Source organism: Crocuta crocuta, unplaced genomic scaffold, assembly GCF_008692635.1.
Source record: "Crocuta crocuta isolate KB4526 unplaced genomic scaffold, BGI_CrCroc_1.0 scaffold267, whole genome shotgun sequence".
Taxonomy (NCBI): domain Eukaryota; kingdom Metazoa; phylum Chordata; class Mammalia; order Carnivora; family Hyaenidae; genus Crocuta; species Crocuta crocuta.
Genome location: NW_027531899.1, coordinates 329,132 through 344,290, shown reverse-complemented (window position 1 = coordinate 344,290; position 15,159 = coordinate 329,132). Strand labels below are relative to the sequence as shown.

The 15,159-nt window shown below is 43.6% G+C and overlaps 1 protein-coding gene across 1 annotated transcript; it reads right to left on the bottom strand.

Moving 5' to 3' along the window:
* Nucleotides 1-3,012: 3,012 nt before the first annotated feature.
* On the bottom strand, nucleotides 3,013-12,878 carry LOC144239703 (cytochrome P450 2G1). The gene is made up of 9 exons (XM_077773865.1): nucleotides 12,699-12,878; nucleotides 11,938-12,100; nucleotides 10,287-10,436; nucleotides 8,675-8,835; nucleotides 8,246-8,422; nucleotides 7,380-7,521; nucleotides 5,525-5,712; nucleotides 5,269-5,410; nucleotides 3,013-3,194 (listed from the first exon to the last, which is right to left on the bottom strand). The coding sequence occupies exons 1-9, from the start codon at nucleotides 12,876-12,878 to the stop codon at nucleotides 3,013-3,015; spliced, it is 1,485 nt and encodes a 494-aa protein (XP_077629991.1).
* Nucleotides 12,879-15,159: the final 2,281 nt, after the last annotated feature.

The window sequence follows — 15,159 nt, the reverse complement described above, 5'->3', positions numbered from 1 at the left end:
CTGTTGGGACACAAGGCATGCCCATTTGTGCCCAATATGAGACACCCCTAAAGGCAATCTTCAATCTTGATGTACTTTTTAAAAAGTTTATTTATTTAAGAGAAAGGGAAAGAGAGAGAAAGCATGAGGGAGAGGCAAAGAGAGAGAGGAGATATAGAGAATCCCAAGCAGGCTCTCCACTGTCAGCACTTAACTGACTGGGACAACCAGACACTCCTCAATGTACTTTTTTTGATGGAATGAGACTCTGTCAGCTCTGCATGGAGATCTGGGTCTCTTCCTGCCCAATTTTATCATTCCTTCTTTTTTCATTCCACAAGTGTCACATCCACCCCTGGATTTGAAGACCTCCCCGACCCATTCTGTTTCTTCCCTCTCTTATCATTCACAGGCGTTACCCCTCCATGAAATGCTAACCGAGGCTCTCCTTCCCAGAAGATTCAATGGGCATATTGTGTATATAAGAACAACATTTGTTGTTTCTGGCCCGGCCCATCTCAAAATCCCTTCCAATTTTTGGAAGATGCCTCATTCTGAAGTTCTTGGTCAGGGGCAAGGCTTTGCCATCCATCACAGCAGATGGAAGAGCCGTTTATTCCTCCTCACCAAACTGAGCTCTAAGGCTTTAACATGTAACTAACTGGATGATTGTGCCTGGAACTTTGAATCGTGAGGAAGTCACATAAAATCACAAACACCATCAGGAAGTTGTCCACAGTGGTGCTGATGGGTCAAGAGTCCCATGGCAGTGGTCCAGTGCCCAGGATTGCAGGTGTCACTGGGGAGACGGTGGAGGCAGCAACCTTTGTCTGTTAACTCTTTTTTATTTTCCCTACTCATAGTCTGAGCCTGGGTCTCCAGAATTCACAAAATAATATGCACTTATTGATAAACTTACAGCAGCCAGCAGCCTATTATACTTAAGTCGCCAAAGTCTGTTCGTGTTCCCTAAAATTACGAAGCCAACTATTATGGGGACTCATGTGCCGGGACACATGAGGTTAAGAGAGAGATTCCAAAGAATGAAATGTCATCACTGACCCTCTATCTCTTCCACCCTGCATCCAATTAATCAGCAAACCCTGCCAGTTCTATCTTCATGGCAGATTCTAAATTCACCTACTTCTCCCCGCTTGCACAGCTGGTATTTCTGCTAACCCTCTCCCAGTCTACCCTTCATGCAACAGCTACAGTGTGCTTTTAAAGTAAGTCAGTGTATGGGGGCACCTGTGTGGCTCAGTCAGTCGAGCATTTGACTTAGGCTCAGGTCATGATCTCGCAGTTTGAGTTTGAGCCCCGCGTTGGGCTCTGTGCTGACAGCTCAGAATCCGGAGCCTGCTTCGGATTCTGTGTCTCCATCTTTCTCTGCCCCTCCCCTGTTCACAGAAACACACACTCTCTCTCTCTCTCTCTCTCTCTCTCAGAAATAAACATTTAAAAAATTGCCAAAAATAGTCAGTATATGTCACCCTATGCTCACCAGGAGCAATCATCTCACTCAGGCTAAAAGCCCAGGTCCTTGTTGAGGTTCATGAGGGTCCACACAATCTGGCCTTTTAATGACCTGTCGTCTTCCTATTTACCCCTACTCCCTCCCTCTCTCCTTCACTCCAGCCACAGTCTCTTTGTGGATTCTAGAACACACATGCACGGCCTCCCACTTTACAGCTCTGCTATTTTTAATCTCTCTGCCAGAAATATTCATTCCCAGATACCTGCATAACCTGCTCTTCCAACACCTGTGAGACTTAACCTTGGCCTGATTATAATTCTAGTCCCGGAATCTGTGCTTTTCTAACATGCTATATCATTTACTTACTGATTATGTTTATTATCTACCTCTCCCACTGGAATGAAACTCCATCAGGGCAGGAGTTTGGGTGCGTTTTGTTCACTGATGGATCCCAAGTACCTGAAGAAGGCACTGGCACATGTTGGGTATTCAACAAACATTCGTTGAGTACGATGAAATGTGAGGGAAAGCTTTTATCGAGCGGTCATGTTGATGGAGTTTGGAAATAGAATAATAGAAGTCAGGGTGGCTGAACTATTCTTCAAAATGGAATGGGGAGAATTTGGAACTGGGCATTGTGAAAGAAGTTCCTTCTAGACCAGGAAAGCAGGTTTAGAGGGAGAGATGATTGATGGAGGTGGGGGTCAAGGAGCCAGTGAGATGGTTGAGCATGGAGTATCAAGGGGGTGGACCATCAAGTGGGAAGTCCCTGGTGGTTGACTGCTAGGAAGGATAATTAATAACAGGGATGTCTTGGGGCGCCAGGGTGGCTCAGTCAGTTAAGCCTCAAACCCTTGATTTCGTCTCAGGTAATGATCTCGGCTCAGGTCATGATCTCACCGTTGATGGGATCAAGTCCCAGTCAGGCTCTGTGCTGACAGTGTGGATCCTGCTCGGGATCCTCTCTCTCCCTCTCTCTCTCTCTCTCTCTCTCTGCCCTCCTCTCAAAGATAAAGAAACAAACATTTAAAAAAATAAGAGGGATGTCTAAAATGTCATTTTAAATTGTTTTCTAAGCCCTATAGTGACAGCACGCACAACATGCAAGTCTGCTACACACAACAGTCTTGATGCTCTGGCAGCATTTATTTTGTTTTGTTTTATTTTATTTTATCATATTTTGTGTGGGAGATGATAATCAGGGAGATTGGTGACCTACATTTGGGTCACTATCAGTGCACACCTACACATCAACACATAGAATCTACAACAAGAATTTGGTGGAGATGGGAAGCGCGGGCAGAGGGGAAGGTGAGAACGCAAATACTCCAGATTGTTGCTGAGATCTGGGACAGCGCATTGCTTTTCCACTGGATGCAGCCGATACACAGCTCAATATTTGCAGGTGACCCTCACTGACATGCAGTCTCATGTCAGCTAGAATAGTACCTTCTCTTAGAGCTGTCGAGAGAATTTAAAGAGATGAGGTGGTGGTGCACCTGTACCGGCGGAAAGAGCTCTGTTCTCCCGCGGTTCCTTCCGCGTCCAATAGGGGGCGCTCAGCGGGCTTTGAGGGAGAGCTCATAGGTCGGTGGGATGTTGCCAAAGCCTGAGACCCTGGGTGTGATGTCGATGTCAGCGGGCGGCACCATCGGGTGTAGAGAGAAGTTCTGAAGGATGGAGGTGAAGTAGAGAAAGAGTTCCATGCGAGCCATGGCCTCGCCCAGGCAGATGCGTTTTCCTGTGGGCACAGGGGAGGGCGGGAAGGCGGCTTATATCTGCACTGCGTTAATAAGGGTGTGGGAGGCTCTCTGGCCCGGCACCCCTCTGAGTCTCCTCAACATCCCTGGGGTCATGATAATACCTACTTTGTGGGGTTATTACAAAGACTCCTAGAGAGAGCGCTCAGCTTGGATCTGCTATTTATAGGGAGGATCCACACGAGCAGCTACTTCTCTGATGGCTTGATTCCATCAGATCCCAAGATGGAATGATTCTAAAAAATCTTCTAATCTGAAGATTCTGTGCATTTCAATTTCTCAGAGGTTAATCAAATGTCTACTAGGTGCCAGACGCTAGTGACGAAAAAAATTGAAAAGAAACCTCACATTTAAACAGTGCTTACTATTTGTTGGTCACTCTTCCAATGGTTTGTAGAAATGAGTTTCCAAAAAAAATTTTTGAGAGGGTGGGGAGGGGCGGAGAGAGAGGGAGACATAGAATTCGAAGCAGGCTCCAGGCTCCGAGCTGTCAACACAGAGCCTGATGAGGGGCTCGAACTCACAAGCTATGAAATCATGATCTGAGCCAAAGTTGAAGGCTTAAGGAACTGAGCCAGCCAGGTGCCCCTCCATTTTACAGACAGGGAACTGAAGTAACTCACCTGATTCGACCTTTTTATTTTTATTTTTTTGAGGGAGAGAGCACAAGCATTGGCAGGGAAAAGGTGGGGGGTGGGCGAGGGAGGGAGGGAGGAAGGGAGAGAGAATCTTAAGCAGGCTCCATCCTCCTCACGGAGCCTGTGGCAGGGAGCCAAAATCCAGCATCGGAAGCTCAACCAACTGAGCCACCCAGGTGCCCATGACTCTACCATTTGTAAGTGGTGGGATGGGATCCTCTTTCCTAACTACAGCACTGACTCCAGGTTCAATGTGGTTTATACTTAAAATACTATTCTAAGCTAGTATGTCATGGGTCACAAGCCACTATTCATTAGGCAAAACCACCTGCTGCTTATTTTTGCACTGCCTGTAAACTATTAAAAAGAAAACCACAGACCCAAAATGGAGTCACTTATGTTAGGCCAAGTCATCAAACCAGGCTCCTAATGGCAGTTTCAATCTCCTCTCAGAAATGTAGTCTTAACCAGTTAAGAATTTTTTGACCAACTCCAATGAGATGAGCTGTCACGTGTGCACTCTCCATCCTGTAAAGGAAGATGAGGTAATTCACTGAATAAGAACCCCTGCCTTTCCCCTAGGGGAAGGTGACCTTGTCTGAAACAATCCTTTTTTTTCCACCCTCCTTCCTATAAAGACCTTCCATTTCTACAAATCACCTAATAAAGCCAATTACATATTTAAATTCACTCAGCTGAATATTTGTTCTTTAAGAAAACTAAGAATGCTTTTCACATTTTAAATGGTTGAAACAATCAAAAGAAAGGCAACATTCTGTGACATGTGAATTGAATGAAATTAAAATTTCTATGTCCATAAACAAAGGTTTCGGCATCACAGACTTTCGCATGAATTTTTGTACTCTCCATGATCTCTTCTGCAGCACAGGGGGCAGTTGAGTAGTTCAGACAGGTAGAGTATGGCTGGCGAAAACTAAAATATTTTCTATTCCATCCTTAGCAGAAAGAATTTGCCGACCCCTATTTGTGCTATTCCCTTTCTAATTATCAGAGTCACTGTTTCTAATATCCTATAATTCCAAGATTCTGGGATTCTGGGAAATAGCATTCAACTTCCTTTTTTTTTTTTTTAAATTTTTTAATGTTTTATTTTCATTTCTAGGAGAGAGAGAGAGAGAGAGACAGCGTGAGCAGGGGAGGGTCAGAGAGAGAGGGAGTCACAGACTGAAACAGGCTTCAGGCTCTGAGCTGGCAGTCAGCACAGAGCCCGACGCGGGGCTCGAACCCACGAACCGTGAGATCATGACCTAAGCGAAAGTCGGACGCTTAACCGACTAAGCCACCCAGGCGCCCCAGCATTCAACTTCCTATTCAGACCTGAATGTCAAATACAGACCACTGGTTGGGGGGCACATCTAGCATGCTCCTGGGGTGAACTCAGACCATAGAAACCTACCAGAGGAAAAAGGTACAAAGGCTTCATTCTTCTTGAAGCGGCCCTGCTCATCCAGGAAGTGTTGGGGATAGAAGGCATCTGGGTAGCGGAAGTATTTGGGGTCTTTGAGGACAGAGCCAAGTAGAGGGAACACGTCGGTGCCCTGGGATGAAAATGGGAAGTTATGAGAAATCAATTTTGGAGGATGGGGGCAGGGAACCAGGAGGGGAGAGGGGTGGGGTAGAAGGAGAAAGGGTAACAACAAACCCAACTCCACCTTGGGCAGAAGGTAGCCTCGGAAATGAGTGTCCCGGATAACGTTATGGGGGACACCCATGGGTACGATATCTGTCAGTCTCTGTATCTCATGGATCACAGCGTCTGTGTAAGGCATCTTGGCTCGGTCATCCACACTTGGGATTCGGTGTGGTCCAATCACCTGGTCAATCTCTTCATGGATCTTGGCTAGAAAGGGCCAGAAAACATAGCAGACAAGGACACAAGAGGTGTTTCTAGAAGCCAAGGCTAGGCTATGAGCTTGTATTTTTAATACCTGTGGACCCTGAGGGAGCAGACCATACGTGATTGCCTTGCCTCTTTATTCTTTTTTTTTTTTATTTCTAGGAGAGAGAGAGACAGCGTGAGCAGGGGAGGGTCAGAGAGAGAGGGAGCCACAGACTGAAACAGGCTCCAGGCTCTGAGCTGGCAGTCAGCACAGAGCCCGACGCGGGGCTCGAACCCACGAACCGCGAGATCATGACCTAAGTGAAAGTCGGACGCTTAACCATCTAAGCCACCTAGGCGCCCCTTTGCCTCTTTATTCTTAACACCTGACACATTGGTGGGGCTAATAAATACTCATCAGAACATTGGGAGGCACACAGCCTGGAGCCTTGAGTGCCCACTGGGGTGTTTGGTCTTTATCTTGAAAGCACAAACGAGCAGGGCAGTGTCCCCATTCCAGATGGGGTTTCATTCACTGACTTTTGACAGACTTGGAAAGAAGTACAATACATAATGAGGATAAGGTTGAAGCAAGTGACAGTAATTATGTAATAGGAATTAAGAACACTATTGTTGCAGTTACCCCTCCCTGCACTTCCTGGATGAGGGACCTTGAGGCAAATGACTTCACCTTCTGAGCCTGTTTCTTCCTCTTCCAAATGGATGTGATGGTCCAACAAACTCATAGAGTTGTAAAATTTGTATAAAATTCCTCTGCAAGTAATTAGAACATAGCAAATGTCCATTAACTATCTGATATTTAGATTAGTAAAACACAACTGGTACAATGGAGGAGAGACTAGAAAAGTTTGAATGGAATCAAGGTAGGCTCTCCCATCATCTGTATTAGGAAAAAAATTTTGGCTTGTTTTGAACTGCATTAGAAGGGAGAGAGGCCAAAATTAGGGGGTTTTCCTTAAGGAAAGAATGAGTTCCTCATTGCTAGAGTTATCCAACCAGGCCAGACTGCAATTTGTTGGAGATGGATTCTATTTGATTCTGGCACTATAGTCAACTAAATAATGGCCACCAAAAATATCTACCTCCTAATCTCTGGTACCCATGCATGTTTCCATATAGGACAAAAGAGACTTCGAAGATGTCATTAAGTTAAGGATCTTGAGATGCAGAGATTATCCTGGATTATCCAGGTTGGTCCTAAATATAATCACAAGTGTCTGTAGAGAGAAGCAGAAGGGTCAGAGTCGGAGAAGGAGATGTGGCAACTGAGGCAGAGAGATCTGAAGATGCTATGCTGCTGCCTTTGAAGATAGAGAAAGGGTCATGAGCCCAAGAATGCAAAGAATACAGCTTTCGGAGCTGAAAAAAGCAAGGAATCTGATTCTACCTTGGTTTGGCCCAGTGAAAACCTGCGTGAACCTCTGAACTCCAGCACTGTAAGATAATAGTTTCTGGTAATTTATTATGGCAGCCATAGGAAACTAACACAGGCACCAAGTAGAAGATTCAATTAAATGGCCTTCTAAGCCAGAGATTGCGAGATTCCATGTCCTGAGATTCTAAAGTGTGAAGAGTGTAAGGCTATGGGGTTATAAAGTTTCAAGAGTACATCTTCCTCTCTGTTGGGAGTGGGAGCCACCAGGTAAGCAGTTCAGGTGGACCCTCACCTTCCACCTCAGGATGCTTCATCATTAACAGCAATCCATAACGTAGTGTAGAGCTCACAGTCTCTGTACCAGCAAAGAAGAGGTTGAGAGTGGTGAGGACCAAGTTCTTGAGATTGAATTCCGTGTGGGGATTATTTTTATCCTGAAAACAAGAAGGATAGGAAATTGAATCACCCTCTTCTATCTTCATCTTCTTATTTTCTCCTTTTGTGAAAACACAATGGATGGGTAAACCAAAGGGGTATCTGGGAGAGGAAATAGCCAAAGCAAAAGTCCTGGGGCAGGAGGGCACCTGGTGTGTTAGAGGAATAGCAAGGAGGAGGCCAGTGTATAGTGAGGAGAATGGGAAGAGAAAAAAGTGGAGATTTGAAAGTTCTAGGACATTAAGCTATATAATTGTAAACTTCCAAGTGCTAAGGCTTGTATAATAAAAAAAATATATATAAGTTTCTAAAATTCTAAGACTCTGTGATACAGAGGTTAATTTACTACATATCAAAGACTCCTAAGTTTAAACTCTTACACTTAAAGACTTAAAAGTCTAAGCTTCTCAAATTCTAAGACTATAAAGACTCACTATAGTTTTCCATATTTGTAAGTCTCTGGCAGTTGTAATCATAAATGATTGAAAAGAGATAAGGTTTTAAATTTCTTTGCTCCTCCTAAAATTTTTAGATTCAAAGTTTATTTTAAAAGTGTAAGAATTTGTGTATGCTTTTATAGTTTCTATATTTCATCTGTAAATAAAAGTCAACCACATGAAGCAATGCTTGCTCTTTTGTCCACAACATGTTTATAGGTTAAAGTTGCAGGTGCTAAAGAATCAGATGATGAGAGGTAAGGATTGGAGAAAAAGGAAGAGGTACCTGGTGCATCTTGATGAGGAAGCAGTCAATGAAGTCCCGAGGGTTTTGTGGGTCAAGAGATACTTCGTTGATCTTGACCCTTGAGGCAATGAAGTCCTTGAGCTCCTCTATCAAGTAGTAGATGCGATTGTGTCTTCCTGGCAAGTATTGCATGATTCCAGAATACATGTCATATAGCTGTGAGGAATAGGCAAAGGGGGGTCATCAGCAATGGACATCTGGGGGTCAGCACAGGGTAAGTCTGGAGTCAGATAGTCAGGTTCAACATCCAGCACTGGGTCTGAGGACTGGGTTAGTCCATTTGCTTCTTGGGGACTCAGGGCATATTGGATACTTGCCTCCCAGGGCTGTGGGGAGGATTAAGCAAGGTATAGGCAGGTGCTTAGTTAACTGAGATTGGGGGCGGGCAGGGAGGTGGCTGATGGGCACCTGGGCCCAGGGTGTGCTCATCTCAATGAAACTCTCGTTGATCATCTGCAGCAGCTTCAGGAACTGCTTGTCTTCATAGTCAAAGCGGCTTCCAAAGACGACAGAACTGATGACATTGGAGACAGTGCGGCTCAGGAAGAAGGTGGGTTCGATGGGGGAACCTGGGTGATAGAAATTGTCTAGAGGCAGTGATTTGGAGCATCGGATGGGGAATCATTCAGTCACGGATATGAGTCCTGACTCCACTGCTTCATAGAACGTGTTGGTTACTTTTTTTTTCCATGTGTGTGTTTTAGTCTAGATTTCCCAATCTACAAATTGGTTTAGTAACCACTAAACCTGAGGCTTCAATATAATTATCCATGTGAAATTTTTAGCACAGTACTTGCATGTGGTAAGTATTCAGGAAATGCTGGTGGAGTTTAATCATCACTTTTTGGCATTAGTATTTAATTGTGTTTGTGTAGAGTCAGATTTGGGAAAGAAGTTGTGGTATGGGACACATTAGGAAAAAAAAGAAAAGGATGGCTGAATTCTGTGTATCTCTATCAATGACTCCATTTGAGCTATTAAGAAAATTCTTCCCTTGGCCTTAGCTTCATCATAAAAACAGGATGCTGGGGTTGCCTGGCTGGCTCAGTCAGGTAAGCATCTGACTTCCGCTCAGGTCATGATCTCGCCGTTGCTGTTCGTGGATTTGAGGCCCCCATCAGGCTCTGTACTGACAGCTTGGAGCTTGGATCCTGCTTCTGATTCTGTGTCTCCCTCTCTCTCTGCCTCTCTCCCGCTCATATTCTGTCTCTCCCAAAAATAAGTAAACATTAAAAAATAATTTAAAAAAATACAAAAATAAAACAAGATGCTGGATTGGGGGAAAATTTCTCGAACACAATGCTCATATTCACAAATACACAATTTTGCAAATAATTTCTGGGAGTATATGAATGTTCAAAGCCTTTATGTAGACTGTGTAGCATCCATGAGACCAGATGATAAATATCTGATTCAGAGAAATTTACCTCTCTATCTCTTATCTATTCATCTCTGTAGTTCTTAGCTGCCACGTCTTTTTTTATTTTTTCTCCAAATCCCATTGGTTGCAGACCTTATTTTGGGGCAGGAATCAGACTCCTTAAAAAATATAATCAAATGGGCTTAGAGTTTCAGATCTGCAAGATGGAAAAGTTCTAAAGATCTGTTTCACAACAATGTAAACATACTCAACACTGAGGAGTACACTTCGAATGGTTAGGATGGTAAAAATTTATGTTATGTGTTTTTTATGACAATTGTATGTATGCGTTATATGTATACACACATGTAATTCGATTTGAAAAAGGCGCTAATTCACACATTGTAAAAGTCTGCACATGATTTCAGGAGCTCATAAGATCCTTGAGATCCATTGATTAAAGCTTCTGCACAAGTGGTCTCTAAGGGTCTTTCATGTTAACTTTTAACATGGAACTTGGCTGGAAATCTGAGTAAACCTTTAGTCTTTTCCATCCTTTCCCATTCTAGAGCTTCCTCCCACCAAGGCCCATCTTCCCACGACTGAGCTCTCTATAACCATTCAGTCACCTTGTAGCCCTGCCCCGTGTGGCCCCCATACCCTTGGTCTTCCGTAATTCCTCCAGTAAGAAGCCAGCCTCCTCCTGGATCCGCTCCTCAATGCTCCGCTTTCCCATTCCAAAGTCCCGAAGAATGGTCAGGGAGAAGCGTCGGAGAATCCTCCATCGTTCTCCATTCGCCAGAGCTACACCTGTCAGAATCTCCATGTCAGCCTCCTGCCTCCCTTCCCCTTCCTGTGTCCAACTCTGTGATACACAAGGATTGGGACCAATTATGAAAGCTCTAGACTCTGCTCTCCAGGAAGCCCCTCCCAACTTCCTAGGCTTGATGGAGAGACTGTTTCCCTCCCTACAGGACCTCAAAAACAATCTAGGTTTGAGATGGAGGGAAAGGAAATCAGCCGGGAATGACTGAGGGAAATCAAGGAGAGTTTCTTACAGGATAAAGACTTAGAACTGGATAAATAACTGGATGGATGCATAGAAATGTGGAGGGGGAGGGAGGTACAGATAGAATGCCATATACAGTACCTGGAATGGGGGAATACTTTCTACACACCACTTGGATTCTCTAGACATATGCATACAATACACAGAAGCTCACACCTGCATGTCAACATGCATATACACAAAAAGAATTCTCTTGTACCAAGAAACATTTAGAAATTACTAGATGTGCATGGATTGATGAATTAATGATTGGAAACTTAATGAATTATTTCAGTGGATTAATGAATGGAAGGAAGAGTTTTTGACTAGAATGACTGATGGGTGGATGAAAGGCTTAGTGGATGAGTAAAGAGTTAATGAATAGATAGTTTGAGAAAAATGGACAAGGGGTTGGGAAGATATATGGATGGAAAGATTAATAGATGAGTGAATGATGGAATGATTAATGAATGGATGGATGAATGATGGATAGAGGGGTAAATGGAAAGTTAATTCATAGATGTCTAGATAAATTGGATAGAAAGATATTTGTTATAGGCACCTGGGTGGCTCAGTTGGTTGAACATCTTACTTGATTTCAGCCCAGGATTTGATCCCAGGGTCTTGAGATCAAGCCCACGTTGGGCTCCATGCTGAGCATGGAACTTGCTTAAAACTCTCTCTCTGTCTTCTCCTCTGCCCCTCTCCCTTGCCTGTGGACTCTATCTAAAAAAATAAATAAATAAAAAATAAGAAAAGCTAATTAATAAATGGATTTTTTGGTGGCCGTATAGATCAATGGAAAAGTGGATAAAGGGAAGGACATGTATATGGATGGATAGATAGAAGGAAGTATGGAAAGAATAGCAAGAGGTAGCTTGGAATTGAAGGGTGTGGACAGTTAGAGATGGATGTATAAATAACACTAAAAAGATATCTTCTTAAATGGAGGCAGCAGAGACCTATGTGTGTGTGTGTGTATATGTATAGAGAAATAAGAAGGTTGGCTATAAAGGCTTCAATGGATACACATTAAAAACAAGTAATGGAGCTGATACTCAAGAATCAGATGGTTTGGGTTCAAAACAAAATAGTTCTACCACTTACTGTGTGATCTTTCTCACCCTCAACTTCCTCATTTGCAAAATTAGTAAGACATTAATAGTTCTCTCAAAGGAGTCAATGCAATAATTCATGTAGAGCACTTATCAAAGAACCGGGGACATAGGGAGTGTATAATCATCTTGTGTTGTTGTTACTTACCATAACCTTGGAAGTTCCGCTCTATTGAAGCCAGTTCTCCGCGGCCACTGAACTCATCAGCTCGGTCTACCAGGGCCTCCTTTACTGCCTCATGTCCACATAAAACAACTACTGGCCGTGGACCCATGTACACAGTGAAAATTGGGCCATACTTCTCCTTGAGCTAGGAGTGAAGGAAGATATAAAAAGAGGAAGCTGACTGGAGCACCAAATATAGACCAATCAAGGACTTTAGGGGTGGAAATTTCAAGGGAGTACAAATGTGGGAATAACAGATAAGGAGGAGTCTTGGGCTTGGAAGGACTATTGAGAAAAAGGCACAGATGCCTTGGCTCCTGTGATCCTGGGCAAGACTCCCAACCCCCAACACCTCCACAAGCCTTAGCTTCCTCATCTGTAAAATGGTGGACCTGGATGAGCTGAACTCCAAGATCTACGCTTCTCTCTCTGCAATGCTTAATTTCTAGAACCTTAAGATTTCATGATACTGAGTGTCAAAGTTCTAAGATCATCAGAGAGCATGAGTTCTTGTGTTTAAGGGTGGAAGGTGCTGTGATTCCAAGGTACTGAAATTGTGAGAGTCTTAAGTTGCAGTGTGTCAGGAGTCTGTATTTCCAAGGGTTTAAGATTCTGCAATTTTAGTATTCTAAGGTTTATGAAATCTATGTTTCCAAGAGTCTGTGTTTTGGACATTAGAAGGTTATACATGTCTCTATAGAATTCGTTGCTTTCGGCTCTGTAAGAGGAGTAGTCAGACTTACCTTCATGAAAGACTGAAAAGTGGCATCAGTACGGACTTGCAACAGGTTCCCCAGGAAAGGTATTGGTGTGGGACCAGGGGGCAACTTCCCCCCTTTGTTGTTCCTTTTCCAGGCAATGAGGATAAGCAGACAAGACAAGGAGAGTGCCAGAAAGATGGTGAAAGCCCCTCCCAGCTCCATGGTGCCAGGTTGAGGGGTTGTGTCCAGGGCACCAGATCCTTCTTAAATATGTTCTGGAAAATCAGCTGTGCAGAAATCTGAACACCCTGAGATTCAAGCTTTCCGGGTANTAATCTCCCACCTGAATAGAGGTGGATTGAATTCACCCAGGTAAATCCAATGGGGCCATTCCTCTTTCTTTATATTTCCAGTCCCTCAGCTCAACCTCTAGTTCAACATGTCCTGGTAAGGTATGAGAGGCAGTTGAACATCATTTTTAGGCTATTGCATTTAGGAATCGGATAATCTGGGTTCAAATTTCAGCTCTACCTTTTCTTCACTGGGTGAATCGCCTAATTTTCTTGGCCTCAGTTTCCCCATCTGTCAAAAGTAGGGTAACCACACTGTTTCAGAAAGTCTTGATAGAGAACAAAGATGACTCTTTTCTCTTTGCCAGATCTTAATTCATCATTTAAAAAAATATAGTAACATGAAGATTTGGAATGGTAAAAGAAGTAATTCAGTTGAAAGAGCTTTATTCAACAAGTTCTCTTGTTTCCACTCAAAGTGATATTAAATGGTAATAATCAAAGATTATTTGTGTTGATTTATCAAGACTTTGCTGGTGTGTGTCTGTGTGTGCACATTCATTTTCGAAGTCTAAGATATAGAGACCACCTCTGAGCCCCACCTCTAGAAACATGACCCATTGATTGCTCTCTGTTTATCTAAGTAAACAATTTTCAGCACTTTTTGTACCAAATATCTGTAAATCTTCTTTACTGTTCTGAAACAAAATTCCTGGGTATTATATCCTAGCTATACATGTTATTATGCAAAATCAAATGCCCTTCTCATGTGTCCAGATTCTCAGACTTGGAAAATAAATCCCTTAGTGAAGCTGCAGGTTTTGGAATAAGACCTGGCTGGCTGGGCTGAGGCATGCTGTGTGCAAGAGAAGTGGTGGAGATTCTGGGAAAATTGAGAAATTCCCAGTGCACCACCGTCTGGATCTTCGATGGGCTACCAGGATGTTTTTTGTGGGGTAAGAGCTAGCTTTAGGCTGCCTCCTATGACCCTCCTAGCTTTGGTTTCTCCCTTCCATTATGACCTCCTCCCCGACACACACACCCATTCAGGATTAGTCTCTTAATTAGTTGTTTGTGATGGTGGTGGTTGAGTCAGGTCTTCCCATTCAGACTGGAAAAGAGAAAGTGTCCTTAGAACAGCCCCCCTCACTATCCCACTCTAGGCAAGAAGCCAGGAGGAGAGGCACTTGAACTAAATGGTGCAAGCAAGTTAAAGAGGAAAAGTAACTGCAGAGAAACACATGGAGAGGCAGATTGTGCCAGGTGTTATGTGATGAAGATAGAGACCAAGACTGGAGAGAAACAAAGAAGAAAAGAAAGGTGCAGAGAAGTAGAACCAGAGTGAGATCAAAATAGAACAGAGAGAGAGAGAGAGAGAGAGAATGAGTCAACTATAGGTATCAACGAAGACACAGAGATGAAAAAAAATTCAAAGAAACAGAGGGAGAGACAATCAGGAAAAAAAATACAAAGCTTCAGGAGACAGAGCTAGAGACTGAGAAAGAGACACATGGCCAAGAAAGAAGAAACTAGAGGAACCCAGAGAGCTGGCACCCCCTCCTTCCCTCTCCTCCTCCCTCAATCATTACTAAAAAACCATTGTCTCAGAGGTGGAGGTGCACAGGGAGACAGAGTCAAAGAAACAAAGACACAGACACAGCCAGAGCAAAGTGAAATGGAGAAACAATGATTTGGATTTCACAGGTGTGTGCATGCAATGGAGCCTGAATCATTTTATGCCTAGCCACATGCCCCTCCTGGGACCAAGAAATGCTACCAAGGATGTCATTATTTATTTATTGTCATCTTTGTGCCAGGCACTGGGTTGTGTGCCTAACAAGAAGGATACCTTCTACTCCAAATGAGCAGCTTACAAGGCAAGGCACGTGGACAATGGCATACAGGGGGCAGCACCCTATGAGTCTGGAGACTGACAGACATGAAACCCCTAGGAAACTAGGCCTCTCCCTCTTGGAGCCTTCCTCCTCTGTATTTGGGATATGATAACAACAGTACCTCCTTCCTAGGATTTTTGAAATTTGCCACAGAATAAAGAGCTCACTCGATGTGAGGTTTTTAGCAGCATTAGATGGCTGTAAAATGGCATGGTTCTAAGATTCTCCGAATACTCCTTGGACAGTATCTGTGCCTCAGTTTTTTCATCTGGAAAATGGGACAAATGATTGTATTGATCTTTTCGGGTTCGGGGGACT